A 15,046-nucleotide genomic window follows, 5' to 3' on the forward strand; every position below is an offset into this window, starting at 1 on the left:
GGATGTAACCAGGAAAATAGACGAGGGAGATTCAGTGGATGTTGTATACCTCGACTTTCAGAAGGCATTTGATAAAGTGCCGCACAGGAGATTGGTGGGTAAAATTAGGGCTCGTGGAATTGGGGGTGTGGGTATTAACATGGATAGAAAACTGGTTGGCGGATAGGAAACAAAGGGTAGGGGTGAATGGATGTTTCTCAGAATGGCAGGCCGTGACTAGTGGGGTGCCACAGGGCTCGGTGCTGGGACTGCAGCTGTTTACGATCTATGTTGATGATTTAGATGAAGGCATTGTGAATAACATTAGCAAGTTTGCTGATGATACAAACTTGGGTGGCAGTGCGACATGTGTAGAGGAAGTTAGGAGAATTCAAGGTGATTTGGATAGGTTGGGTAAGTGGGCAGATACTTGGCAGATGAAGTTTAATGTGGATAAGTGTGAGGTTATCCACTTTGGGAGCAGGAACAGGAAGGCGGATTATTATCTGAATGGTGTGGAGTTAGGTAAGGGGGAAATACAAAGGGACCTAGGAGTCCTTGTTCATCAGTCACTGAAGTGAATGAGCAAGTGCAGTGGACAGTGATGAAGGCTAATGGAATGTTGGCCTGTATTACAAGGGGAATTGAGTACAAAAGCAAAGAGATTCTTTTGCATTTGTACAGGGCCCTGGTGAGACCACTGCTGGAGTATTGTGTACAGTTTTGGTCTCCAGGGTTAAGGAAGGATATCCTGGCTATAGAGGGCGTGCAGCGTAGGTTTATGAGGTTAATTCCGGGGATGTCGGGACTGTCTTATGCTGAGAGGTTGGAGAGACTGGGATTGTACACGCTGGAATTGAGAAGATTGAGAGGGGATCTGATTGAAACATACAGGATTATTAAGGGATTGGACAAGATAGAGACAGGAAATATGTTCCAGATGTTGGGGAAGTCCAGGACCAGGGGGCATGATTTAAGAATAAGGGCTAGGCCATTTACGACAGAGGTGAGGAAAAACTTCTTCTCCCAGAGGGTTGTGAATTTGTGGAATGCACTGCCTCAGAGGGCAGCGGAGGCCAATTCTCTGGGCACTTTCAAGAAGGAGCTAGATAGGTTTCTTATAGATAGGGGAATCAAGGGATATGGGGACAAGGCAGGAACAGGATATTGATTGTTGAGGATCAGCCATGATCTCAAAATGGCGGTGCAGACTCGAAGGGCCGAATGGTCTACTTCTGCTCCTATTGTCTATTGTATATTGGATGGGAGGTTGGTTTCCGTGATGTGCTGAGCTGTGTCCACAACTCTCTGCAGTTTCTTGCGGTCTTGGACAATTCTGGAGGAAACAAAGGCAGGGCTAAGAGTTTCAGCTGAGGTGGGGCAGAGGTCGAGTTGGGTGATGTTCTGTAGGTGAATATTGGTATTGGTTTATTGGTATTGGTTTATTATTGTCACTTGTACTGAGGTACAGTGAAAAACTTGCCTTACAGACTGATCTTACAGGTCAATTCATTACACAGTGCAGTTACATTGAGTTAGTACAGAGTGCATTGATGCAGTACAGGTAAAAACAGTAACAGTACAGAGTAAAGTGTCACAGCTACAGAGAAAGTGCAGTGCAATAAGGTGCAAGGTCACAACAAGGTAGATCTTGAGCTCATGAGGTCATAGGTCATAGTCCATCTCATTGTATAAGGGAACTGTTCAATAGTCTTATCACAGTGGGGTAGAAGCTGTCCTTAAGTCTGGTGGTACGTGCCCTCAGGCACCTGTATCTTCTACCCGATGGAAGAGTAGAGAAGAGAGAATGTCCCAGGTGGGTGGGGTCTTTGATTATGCTGGCTGCTTCACCAAGACAGCGAGAGGTAAAGACAGAGTCCAAGGAGGAGAGATTGGTGTCTGCGATGCGCTGGGCTGTGTCCACAACTCTCTGCAACTTCTTGCGGTCTTGGGCAGAGCAGTTGCTATACCAAGCCGTGATACATCCTGATAGGATGCTTTCTATGGTGCATCGGTAAAAGTTGGTGAGAGTCAAAGGGGATATAGGCAGTCTTAGTAATGGTGCAGGTAAGAAGTCTGAAATTTAGCTCTAAATCCCAAAGACAGCAAGATGTGAGCAGTCAGGGATAGAGTCTCTCCTCAGGAAGAAACTTTGTTTTAGGAACTGAGACAATGGTTTATCTAATAATTGCCACACTGGTGTTTGTGGGAGTTAGCAATGGGCAAATTTGCTTCAGAATTTGTAATATAAAACTATACTTAACAATCTCTTTGGCCTACATTAAGGCCAGTGAAAAGTGCTAAATAAATGCAAGTCCTTCCTTTCAAAGCCTACCAGTTTCCCATCATTTAAATCGCCATGTAATTCTGGGCTGTGTTTGGTTTGGTCTTTGATGCATGCTTTCAGTAAGGGAGCTTCCACATTGGAAGCACAAGTTTGGACAACAGTTTACAGGACTTCCTGGTCCATGTCAGACGGCCTTTAGTTCACATGATACCTAAACTGCCAAAGGCTCTATGTGAAAATAACAGATAGCAAAGATAACTGGATTGCAAATGAATCATTTATACTGGAGCTATTGATCCTGGGAGGACTGTTCACAGCCACCTCATCAGTGCCTGTAACTGATGAAGATCTTGGGTGAGAATTTCCACAGAGAAGTGTGGAGACGGTTGTTCCCTTCAGCCTCTTAGTGAGGTTTCCATCTCTAGTTTGGCTTTGGAGGTTTCAGGATATCTCCTCTGATTATGGTTAATAATAATCCCAAGAGTGTGACGGCACGAGGTCTGACCAACGTTAATTTGTTTACTCTGTGTTACTAAATAACCAATTCTGCTTTGGGGAAAAAAATGAGAAAGTGATTCTATTTAATTCCCATTTTTAGAGTCATAGAGCACTACGGCACAGAAATAGGCTCTTCAACCCATCTAGTCCATGCCGACTTGATCTTCTGCCTAGTCCCATCTGCCTGTACCCGGACTATATCCCTCCAAACCCCTCCCATCCATGTACCTATCCAAACCTCTTTTGAATATTACAACTGAACTCACATCTATCACTCCCACTGGCAGCTTGTTCCACATTCGCACCATCCTCTGAGTGAAGAAGTTTCCCCTTAGATTTCCCTTAAATATTTCACCTTTCATCCTAAACCTATGTCCTCTAGTTCTAGTCTCACCCAACCTGAGGGGAAAAGCTTGCATGCATTCACCCTATCTATACCCCTCACAATTTTGTATACCTCTTTAAGATCTCCTCTCATTCTCCTGCGCTCCAGGGAATAAAGTCCTAACCTATTCAACCTTTCCCTATAACTCAGGTCCTCAAGTCCCGGCAACATCCGTGTAAATTTTCTCTGCACTCTTTCAAGCTTATTGATATCTTTCCTGTAGGTAGGTGACCAGAACTGCACACAATACTCAAAATATGGCCTCACCAACGTCTTGTACAACTTCAACATAACATCCCAACTCCTGTACTCAATGCCCTGATTTATGAAGGCCGAAGTGCCAAAAGCTCTTGTAAAGCTATCTAAGGGTGCAGAAAAAATTCACAAGGATGTTATTGGGACTGGCAGCTTGAGTTATAAGGAGATACTGGACAGGCTGGGGCTGTTTTCTCTGGAGTAAAGGAGGCTGTGGGATGACCTTATAGAGATTTATAAAATCATGACCGGCAGAGATAAGGTGAATGGTCAGTCTTTGTCCCAGGGTAGGGGAGTCTAAAACTAGAGGGCACAGGTTTAAGGTGAGAGGGCAAAGATTTAAAGGGGACCTGAGGGGCAAGGTTTTCACACACAGGGTGGTGGGTATATGGAACTAGCTGCCGGAGGAAGTGGTAGAGGCAGGTACAATTACAACGTCCAAGAGACATTGGGAGAGGTATGTGGATGGGAAAGGTTTAGGGGTAGACAGGCCAAACACAGGCAAATGGGAATAGCTCAGGAAGGCACCTTGGTTGACATGGATGAATTGGGCCAAAGGGCCTGTTTCTGTGCTCTGTGACTCTATAATCAACATCATTCAGGACAAATCCATCTACTTCATCAGTGACCTTTCTCTCATTAGTGGGGATGTTCATTGATCATTTGGAAATGAAGTAGTCCTTGCCTTTGTGCAGCAGAACTGGCCAAGAGTCTGGTTTGGGTTGATAATTGGCAAGTAATTGTCATGTAATATCAGTGCCGGGCAATGAACAAGAGAGTTATTCTTCAGCAAGAGAGTATTATTCATTACCATTGACTTTCAATGGCATTACCATTACTGAGTTGTCTTCCTCCACCAGTGTCATCTTGGGGACAGTTGGGAACAGGTCAGAAGTTTAGCTGCTTTCCTTCACTGAGTGAGTTCAGAGAGACAAGTTTAAATCTCTCCATAAATTAACTTGCTGTATTGCTAATTAAAACCCATCTGGTTCTCTAATGTGTCAGGGAAGGAAGTTTTACCTGGTCTGGGTAATGGGATTCCAAACATGATTTTTAATTGTCTTATGAAATTAGCCTAGCAAGTCCTTCAGTTCAAGAGGCAATTAGGGGTGGACAATTTACAATATGATTCCTGATCCTACGAGCGATTTATTTAAAAAAAAAATTCTGAATGCTCTTCATCTGTTCAAAGCCATTTGCTGTACCAAGAGTTAATTCAACAGTGGCAGTGCGGTGATTGCACTTCCTTCGTGAGCAGATGATTCATCTGACCTACTTTATGGTTTGACCCTGATTTGTGTTTTTGGCAAAGATTCTTGTCCAACCACGCAATTACCTAAGGCTGTATGTGACTGTGTGGAGAAATGCAAAAACAAGATTTGCTGTGTGAATTCTCATTGGCACTCTTCAAATCGACAGAAGGGTTTATTGCCTTGCAGATTTAAAATAAACTGCAGTGCTTCCGAGGCAGAACACTTGGCAAATGCTCAGATTTCACAAGGGAAGTTAATGAGGAAGTGGCCTAGATGGCAAGTGTTCAAATGTCTCTTGGCGACAGGATTGGCTGCAGTAACTGGCTAATTTTTTTCTTTACTTGAAGCTGCTTGAATGTTTTGTGAAATAAGCTGTATCTATTTTAGCTACAGGCAGCTTATGGAAGAGCTTTTAATAGATATTGGTTCAGCCGCATTTGACGCCACCAAAGCTGTCTCCACATAATCCTCCAAGTTCACTGGAAGGATAAGCAAATCAACGTCGATATCCTCTCCCAGGCCAACATCCCCAGCATAGAGGCCTAGATATACTCAGTCAGCTACACTGGGCAGGCCGAAACTCTTGCATAACCAGGGGAGTGTCTATACTTAAAAAGAATAGTTCACCTGCTCAGAGGAAGATGATTGGGGGTACTTTCTGTGGTCCGACACCAGTCAGGTCCCAAGGGCGCTGAACTAGAGAGTTTCAACCTGTTATACATTTTGGGGCATCGAGTGTTGGCAGGGCGTTTGTAAATGGCAGGGACCTTTGGAATGTTGATGCACAGTGAGATTTTGGGGTGCAAGTTCATAGTTCCCTGAAAATGGCGATGCAGGTGGATAGGGCAGTGACGAAGGCAATTGGCATGCTTGTCTCCATCGGCCAAGGCTTTGAGTGTAAGAGTTGAGATGTCATGTTGCAGCTGTACGAAATGATAGGCTGTACATAGTGTATTGTGTACAGTTCTGGTCACCGCACTACAGGAAGGATGTGGTAGCAATAGAAAGTGCAAAAGAGATTCACCAGGATGTACCATGGAAGGCTTCTCTTCCAAGAAGAGATTAGATAGGCTGGGTTTGCTCTCACATGAGCATAGGAGGCAGAGGAGTGACCTTAGAGGTTTATAAGATTGTGGGACATAGATAATCAGTGCATTTTTTCCCCAGCATAGGGGAGTCTGAAACTAAAGGGCACAGGTTTGAGGTGAGGGGGAGACATTTAAAGAAGATCTGAGGATTAAGTTTTTCCACAAGAGGGTAGGTGGTTTTATGGAATGAGCTACCAGAGGAGGTTGTAGAGGCAGATACAATTACAATGTTTAAAAGGTATTTGGACAGGTACATGGGTAGGAAGGGAGTAGAGGTTTACGGCCCTAATGCAGGCAAATGGGATTAGCATAGATCAGCGTCATGGTCAGCATGGATGATTTGGGCTGAAGGGCCTGTTTCTGTGCTGACTGCTCTATGACTCTGATGTCCTCAAACTCTGCCTCTGTCTGAATTTATACCACTATCATACCAGTGGTCACTGACTGCATTGGCTCCCGGTTTAGCAATGCCTCAGTTTTAAAGTAAGGAAGTTCAGATCTGTCCATGACCTTGACTCTACCTCAGTAACCTGCAGCCCTAAAACCATATAAAATCCAAGTCCTCTTCCAGGCCTGCTTTTCATCATCTCTTTTTTTTAATCTCTCCATTGCTGGTTCCCATGCTTTCAGAATTCCCTTCATAAACTTTTTTGTCTCTTTCACCTTTTTAATAAGGTTCTTAAAAACTATCATTCAACCAAAATATGTCCTAGTATCTCCTTGTATGGTTTGGTTGCATATTTCATCTGATAATCCTCTAGTTAAAATGCATGCTCTAAGGTTCTGTGTAAATTATAGTTGATACTGTCGTGGACAGTATTCTGCCTGGAGGTTGGTGACCAGTGGTGTTCTGCAGGGATCTGTTCTGGGACACCTGCTCTTTGTGATTTTTTATAAATGACGTGGATGACGAAGTTGAGGGATGGGTTGGTAAGTTTGCAGATGACACGAAGGTTAAACGTGTTGTGGATAGTGTAGAAGGTTGTCATAGGTTACAATGGGATATAGACAGGATGCAGAGTTGGGCAGAGAAGTGGCAGTTGGAGTTCAATCCAGATGTGTGAAGTGATACACTTTGGAAGATCGAGGTTAATGGCAGGATTCTTAGCAGTGTGGGGGAACAGAGGGATTTTGGGGTCCAAGTCCATAGATCCCTCAAAGTTGCCACGCAAGTTGATAGGGTGGTTAAGAAGGCATATGGTGTGCTGGACTTCATTAATCGGGGGATTGAGTTCAAGAGCCCAGCCGCGAGGTATTGTTGCAGCTCTAAAAATCTCTGGTTAGACCACACCTAGAGTATTATGTTCAGTTATGGTCACCTCATTATAGGAAGGATGTGGAAGCTTTCGAGGTGTGCAGAGGAGATTTACCAGGATGTTGCCTGGATTAGAGAACATGTCTTATGAGGAAAGGTTGAGTGAGCTAGGGCTTTTCTCTTTGGAGAGATGGAGGATGAGAGGCGACTTGATAGAGGTGTATAAGATTATGAGAGGCAGGGATAAGAGTCGACATCCAGCACCTTTTCCCCAGGGCAGCAATGGCCAATACCAGAGGACATCCGTTTGTCAGAGGAGGAAAGTTTAGGGGAGATGTCAGGGGTAGGTTCTTTACACAGAGAGTGGTGGGTGCGTGGAACTCAACTGCCGAGGGTAGAGACTGATACAATAGGGACATTTAAAAGACTTAGATACGTGGATAGAAGAAAAATGGAGATTTTTGGGCTGTGTAGGAGGGGAGGGTTAGATTGATCATGGATTAGGTTTATATAGGTCGGCACAACATTGTGTGCTGAAGGTGCTGTACTGTTCAGTGTTCTATGGGTCAGGCAGCATCTGTGGAGGGAAATGAACAGCTGACATTTCTCCAGATGAAAGACCTCAACCCGGAATGTTGACTGTCTATCTCCCCCCACAGAAGCTGTTTGACGGGCTGGGTTCCTCCAGCAGTTTGTTTGTTTGTAGCTCCAGGTTCCAGTAACTGCAGTCTCTTGTGTGTCCATGCTGAATTGAAAAGATATTTTAAGAATTGAGAGTCTTGGTTTTTTTTGCTTGGTCACATTGGTAGTTTTGAGATGGAGGATGAAACCTTGAAATGGAGGATGGAAACAGCTTGCATTGGTTGTTTTGGAAGCAATGCCTTCTTTCTGATCATTCTCGTAAAGCTTGTGACATCATTATAAGTGGCAAGAGTCTGTCAAAAACAGTTTAAAATAACTCGCTTATCTTGCCAAGTTATTAAAGAATCAGGATTAGAAGGCAGTAACAAAGCTGAGTATACCTGTGGAAAGAGAACATGGCAGTATTCATTTCACCTTTTAGTGTATTGTGTATCACCCGACTTGATTAACTGCAAATAAATGAGGAAGTAAACAACCCTTGCTGTTAGAAGCAAACACCTTGTTAAACCTTGCTGAGTATAAATTCGCAGTCATGTTTCAACAGCAACAGGTTTTTTTATATAAGTACTTCATGGCTGTAAAACACTTTGGGAGGTGCTGAGTTTGTGAAAGGTGAAAGCAAGTGTCATTTCGCCATCTATAGAGGGCAGAGGAGGCAGGGAAGAAAGTAGGATAATAGCTTCATGCAGATTAATTGGGAAGTATTTTTCTGTGAACTGGCTGGACGACATTAGAAGTTTAACAGTACAGGAGCTAACCATTTAACCAATTGTGCCCTGGTTGTCTGTTTTTTCTGTGTGGGAGTTTTGTTCAACATCTTCTAAGTTCTTGGCTTCAAGCTATTGCATTTGGGTATTGCCTGGAGAATCCCTTGGACTGAGGTGAAAGAATGAGTTTGTGCTTAACTGATTCCCTTCATTCACCAGGAGACAGACCAGGTGTTACCTGCTTGATTGTTAGGGTGCATGGGTGCCAGGAGCGCTGTTAGCGTGTAGACTGCATGGAGGTTGTAGGTAGCAATCGATGCATAAATATGACCAGCTGAATTAAGAGTTAATTGTACTTGGAAATATTTCAGATTATCCAATGGCAGACCAAAATATGGACATATCCTCAACAATAAATGATTTTATCTCGACCGATCCAACAGGATTGATATCGAGCTCCTTGGGCACAGCAGGGATGGACTTCACCAGGAAAAGGAAAGGAAGTTCCACAGATTATCAGTAAGTTTAAAGAGTACTTGGACTTTATTTGCTTGCCGTTACCCTGTCCACAAGGGCTTGAGGAGCTTTACCCTTAATCTTATTTTTCCTCAATATTATTGTCCAGTAGATTTGACCATCTGCTTTTCTTAGCATACCTTTGTTAATCTCTTCATGAGGAGCAGGCAGATGGGTAGGGAGTTGAGTTGGGATGGAATTTCTTGAGGGTTTGCTTCCATCAGAGTAAATACAAGTCCTACCCCAGCACAAAAACAGCTTGACACATGGATTTTGTACCCAGGGACTCTTGCACTGTGGTCCAGTCTCTCAGATGGATATAAAAGATCATACAGGCTCTTGGAAGAAGAGCAGGTGCATTCTTCCTGGAACTGTGGTCAATATTTATCCCTCAACCCACATCAACATTAGTGTAATAATAGTTTTAATCTCATTTCTTTGTGGGAGCTTGCTTTGCATAATTTCATTACAATAATAACCACACCAAAACGTACTTCTTTTTGTAAAATGCTTTGGAGTATTCTGAAGTCATGACAGGTGCTTTAGAAATGCAATTTTTCTTTCACCGTTTTGTCTTTTGCCTTTATTTGCATTGCATGTATACTGGCAATGATGTCATTCACTTAGGGAACTGTTAAATTAGTGTGATGTTGTCAGCATGCACTTGACCAAGGTAAAAATCATAACTTAAGCAGTGTGAGAAAATCATGAGCAGCAGAATAATTGTAATCCGATTGGGACTAGCTAGAATGCAGTGTTAACATTGTTTTTTATTAACAAAAGCTTCAGTTTCAAAATATTCAAAACTAACACTTTGGCAATAGAATTTTGCAGTTTTCACACACACAAAAAAAATTAGACTGCAGTATGTAAGTAGCTCTGGCAATCTGCTCTGGTGCTAACTGAAGGTCATACAGCCTTTCCCATTTCCAATACTCTTGTGAATAATAAACAGAAGTGATCAAAGTAAAAGTACAATTACTTCAGCATCCCTGAGAGTGAGTTAAAACAAAAACAGAATGCTGGTCAAGCAACACCTGTGGGGAGAGAAGTAGAGTTGGCATTTTGTGTTAAAGACCCTTGTTTTGGAATAGCAGTGTTTTGGAACATCTCCGTGAGGACAGCCCTGAGCTTCTTGTCCCTTTAATTCCATTGTGATCTATTTGTTTTCAGCCTATGTTGATCCACTGATGTCCAGTGTTAAACTCGAGGAACAGCGTCTCAGATTCAGATTCGGATTAGGTTATTGTCATATCAGGGTGCAATGAAATTCCTTGCTAGCGTGAAGCTCTCATTTTCCATCTGGGTACATTGCAGCCCTGGAGACACAATATTAAATTTAACAATTCCGTCCAGGTAACTTACTTTTTTCCTCTTTCCACAGATGTTGCTGTACTTCTTTGTTTCAATGTCATAGAGCTATAGAGCAATACAGCATAGATAGAGGCCCTTCAGCCCAACCAGTCCATGCTGTCAGATCTGGTTATTTTCGAATCCGCGGGTTCTTTCAGGAGTCCAAGAATGAGTTGAAAACAACTTGGTGCTTCGCAAAGTTTTATTGGAGAAGTTTAAAACAATGAAACAGTCACAGAGCACATGGCACTAGCTTTACTACTAGGAGATGAGTCAAGACAAAGGAAATAAAGATGAGCTGGGGGGGGGGGGTGCGGGGGGAGGAGAGCAAGAGAGAGATTAACAAAAAGCGACACCTTTTATACCTGAGATAAGAGGTACTCCTCAGCTAACAGTAGTCCAATCAGGAAACCTACTAGATGCCTGTGGCAAAACCAACCAATGGGAAAACACGTATTTACCTGATGGACAAACCAATAAACTAGGAAGCGGCCATTCCTTGTGCAGACACTTGAGGTGTATTAAACACTATATGTTTAAAAAAAACTAATTAAAACAGTCGAATCCAGCAATGCCAACCATGGTGCCCCCTCAGCTGGTTCCAATTTCCTGCGTTCGGCCCATATCCCGCCCCTCCATCTACCTATCCAAGTGCTTCTTAAATGATACTATTGTTCCTGCCTGAACCACTTCCTCTGGCAGCTCGTTCTATATACTCACCACCCTCTGCATGAAAATGTTGCCCCTCGGGTCCCTTTTAAATCTTTCCCCTAAATTTATGCCCCCCCCTAGTTTTGGACTCCCCTACCCTGGGGAACAGACTGTTACCATCCACATTATCTATGCCTCTCATAATTTTAAACACCTATAAAGTCGCCCCTCATTCTCCTACATTCTAAGGCCAACCTCTCCCTATAACTCAGACCTTGTGTTTCATTTTTTTTCTCTCCTTTCTCTAACGGCAGATTTTTGAAGTAATTGTTACCTCTCAACATTGGTCTGCACTCTTATTACTCTGTTCTCCCCATCCCTTAACATGCTTGCTTACTCACTGTTCCATCTGAATGAAAGGCCTTTGCTCTGAAACATTATCCAGTTGCCTCCTACAGATGCTGCCTGACCTGCTCAGTGCTTCCAACATTTCTGTTTTCAGATTTCCAGTATCTGCAGTTTTTTGTTCCAATAATTTCTCTTCTATTATATGCATAGTGTTATCCTGGATATTCAGCCCTTGGAGACTCCAAAGTTAAAGTTAAGTTTATAGTCATATGCACAAGTACATGTATGCACAGGTGCAATGAAAAACTTACTTGCAGCAGCATCACAGGCACATAGCATCAGATAAGTAGCATTCACAAGAAAAACATGAATTAAACATGAATTATACACAATTTTTACAAGAAAGAACACAATTAGAACAAAAAAAGTCTATTTTAGTGCAAAATAATCAAAGTGGTTATGTGTTGCTAAACTGTAGTGATTGGGGTTTTACTAGTTGGTTCAAGAACTGAACAGTTGAACTGAAGTAACTGTTCTTGAACCTGGTGGTTTGGGACTTCAGGCTTCTGTACCTGCACAGATTGTGTCACTAGGCGATTAATATAGAGCCCCCAACTAAAAGTCTGAAGCAGCAGTTTAAAATTCGGATCAATTAAATATAAGTAATGTTCTCCATGAAACAACTGGATTATCCTAAACATAAGAACATAGGAAATAGGAGTAGGCCATTTGACTTCTTGTACCTGTTAATTGGTTTATTATTGTCACATGTACCGAGATACAGTGGAAAAACTTGTTTGCATGCCATCCAGATAGATCATTCTGTACGTCAGTACATCAAGGTAGAACAAAAGAAAAAACAATAACAGAATACAGAGTATAATGTTACAGTTACAGAGAAAGTGCAGTGCAGGTAGTCAAATAAGGTGCAAGGGCCACGACAAGGTAGATTGTGAGATCGGAAGTTCTTTATCGTATAAAAGGTCCATTTAAGAGTCTCACCACAGCTGGATCGAAGCTGTCCTTGAGCCTGGTGGTACGTGCCTTCAGGCTTTTGTATCTTCTGCCTAAGGGAAGGGGGGAGAAGAGAGACTGAGCCAGGTAGGAGGGGTCTGTGAATACGTTGGCATTCTTCCAGTCACTGAGATCATTGCTGATCTTTTACCTTGCTGCCTCTTTCCTGCATTATCCCCAAATCCCTTGATTTCCTTAATAATTAAAAATCTATTAATGGACCTTCTCGATCAGCAGATCCTTTAGAAGAGGAAATCTACTCTGAGATTCCAGTGGTTGACTCTTAATTGCCTTCTGAATAAGGTCAGCAAGCCACTCTGCTGTACTGAAAGTCAAAAGAAAAATATTTTTAATTATCCATACTATCATAGTAGTGAAGAACTTAAGGACTTGTTCTGCAAACCTCATCTTGGAGGCTGAGAATAGCACCAGAATTCTCAATTAGTAATAGTCAGGGAATCTAGGTCAGAATGCTTACTCACCCTTGGTAATATCAAACATCCCATAAATCTTACTCCAGTGCTGAATAGGTTTACTTCCCGAAAAGCACTCATCATCGATTTTCCTTTGCTTGCCACCACTCTCCAACCCCAAAAGGTAAGCAGGTGACTTTTGGCTCATTGTGCTTGTCCCAGTTCTCTGATAGCTGTCTAGTTAGGTGCACTCTCTCCCACTTCTTTCCCCTGAGCTCTGCAAATTAATTTTTAAAATCCAATTTACTGTAAAAATCTGCTTCCTCCATGCTTAGAATATATTCTAGAATTCCAGATTACACCATCAGCCTGTGCATAATTCTCTCCATTTACCCCCCTTCCCTCCACCCCTAGTGTTTATGTTCTGCAATCCTTTGTCTGAGCCAAAATCATTATGACTAAGATGCTTCTGTCTTGACGACCGTATTTTCCAGATCTCTGTTCTAATGACATTCTTGTTAAGAGAAAAATGTAGTACCCACCCTGGACATTCTCTCTTCTCGCCCCTCCCATCGGGCAGAAGATACAAAAGCCTGAAAGCACGTACCACCAGGCTCAGGGACAGCTTCTATCCTGCTGTTATAAGATTCTTGGACATAGTCTTGTAGTACGATAAAATGGAACCTTGACCTCATAATCTACCTCGTTATGACCTTGCACCTTATTTTCTGCCTGCACTGCACTTTCTCTGTAACTGTAACACTTTATTCTGCAATCTGTTATTGTCTTCCCTTGTGCTAGCTCAATGCACTGATGCAATGAATTGATCTGTATGAACATTATGCAAAACAAGTTTTTCACTGTTTCTTGGATGAGCCTACCAATTTACCAATTTAATTTTTGTTGTAAAATGGTCTTTCTAGACATGACTTTACACTGTGATGTGAAGAATAGAGAGCAGCCATTGCTTCTCTTTCCACCCAAGTTAAGGTATCAGGTGCATTTAACATGATTGACAGAGTTCTGTGAGACAAGATTGATAGAGTTCAGAACCTAAAGGTTTCTAAAACTGGTTCAAACACTTCAAGCTAGAAACTCCAATAATTAATTTAAAGTATTCAGTCCAGTTTTTCAAAGGGTAAATTATATTTGAAAATGATGCAATAAAACTAATTTTATCAGGGGAAAGGAAATTTGCATCCCAAGGCCCTTGGAGCTGAAGTTCTTTTCAAATGTAGTCAATGTTGCCACAATAAGATGGTCTCTTGACCTCGCAATCTACCTCGTTATGACCTTGCACCTTATTATCTGCCTGTACTGCATTTTTTCTGTAGCTGTGACACTTTACTCTGCATTCTGTTACTGTTTTCCCTTGTACTACCTCAATGCATTGTGTAATGAATTGATCTGTATGAACAGTATGCAAGACAAGTTTCTCACTGTACCTCAGTACAAGTGACAATAATAAACTAATACCAATGTTTCAACACAGCTGATTTATGCCCAGGGAAATTTCATAAACAAGAACTTGGTAGTCACCAGGTAATGTATTTGTGATGTGGTTTAAAGGATAAATATGGCTCAGAACATCTTTGTTTTTCAAAATAGTACCATGGAGTCCACTGATGAGGACAGACAGCCCTCTTTAGTTTAACATCTTATTCATGAAGTGTCATCTCCAGCAGTGCAGCACTCCCTCAGCAGTGCTATAGGAATGTCAGCAAAGATTATGTGCTTGTCTCTGGAGTGGAACTTGAACCCACAGTGGTCTGATGCAGCATGAAGGATAATATCAATCCAAGTTGCTCAAGATCTGTTGTCTTGAAAAGAATGAAGTTGGGTATGGAACAGTTTAGTTGTAAGTGGAGACACAAGTGACTGCAGATGCTGGAATCTGGAGTAACATACAAGTTGCTGGAGGAACTCAGCGAGTCAGGCAGCATCTATGGAGGGAAATGGACAGTTGGCATTTTGGGTTGAGACCCTTCATCTGGACTGAAAGATAGAGGGGAGATAGCCAGTGTAAAAAGGTGGATGGAAGGGTATGCATGTGAAGGGCAAGAGGAGGCCTTTCACATGCATCTTCCCCGGCACTTATTGTATCTGGTGCTCCCGTCGTGGCCTCCTCTACATGGGTGAGACCGGATGCAAACTGGGCAACCATTTCGCCGAGTACCTTCGCACCGTCTGCCGTGGCCGCCTGGAGCTCCCGGTTGCCAGCCATTTTAATTCTCCTTCCCGTTCCCACACTGACTTGTCTATCCTCGGCTTCCTCCACTGCCTGGGTGAGGCTAAATGCAAAGTAGAGGAACAGCACCACCTGTTCCACCTGGACAGCCTACAACCTGGCGGTATGAACGTTGAATTCTCCAACTGCCGGTAACTGTTCTTCCTCAGTCCCT

General features: G+C 42.7%; 1 protein-coding gene across 12 annotated transcripts in view; it reads left to right on the top strand.

Moving 5' to 3' along the window:
- The window catches only part of LOC127577642 (aryl hydrocarbon receptor nuclear translocator-like protein 1), a 75,466-nt gene that overhangs the window by 12,038 nt on the left and 48,382 nt on the right, over window positions 1–15,046 (top strand). For 7 of the 12 annotated variants that reach the window (XM_052028990.1, XM_052028994.1, XM_052028988.1 and 4 more), the window contains one exon: window positions 8,721–8,868. In XM_052028990.1, the coding sequence (XP_051884950.1) occupies window positions 8,721–8,868 (148 nt within the window). Of the gene's footprint in view, window positions 1–8,720; window positions 8,869–10,038; window positions 10,222–15,046 lie in introns of all 12 variants that reach the window. The other 5 variants (XM_052028997.1, XM_052028999.1, XM_052028996.1 and 2 more) reach the window with 2 other exon arrangements.

Source organism: Pristis pectinata, chromosome 14 (genome assembly GCF_009764475.1).
Source record: "Pristis pectinata isolate sPriPec2 chromosome 14, sPriPec2.1.pri, whole genome shotgun sequence".
NCBI lineage: Eukaryota > Metazoa > Chordata > Chondrichthyes > Rhinopristiformes > Pristidae > Pristis > Pristis pectinata.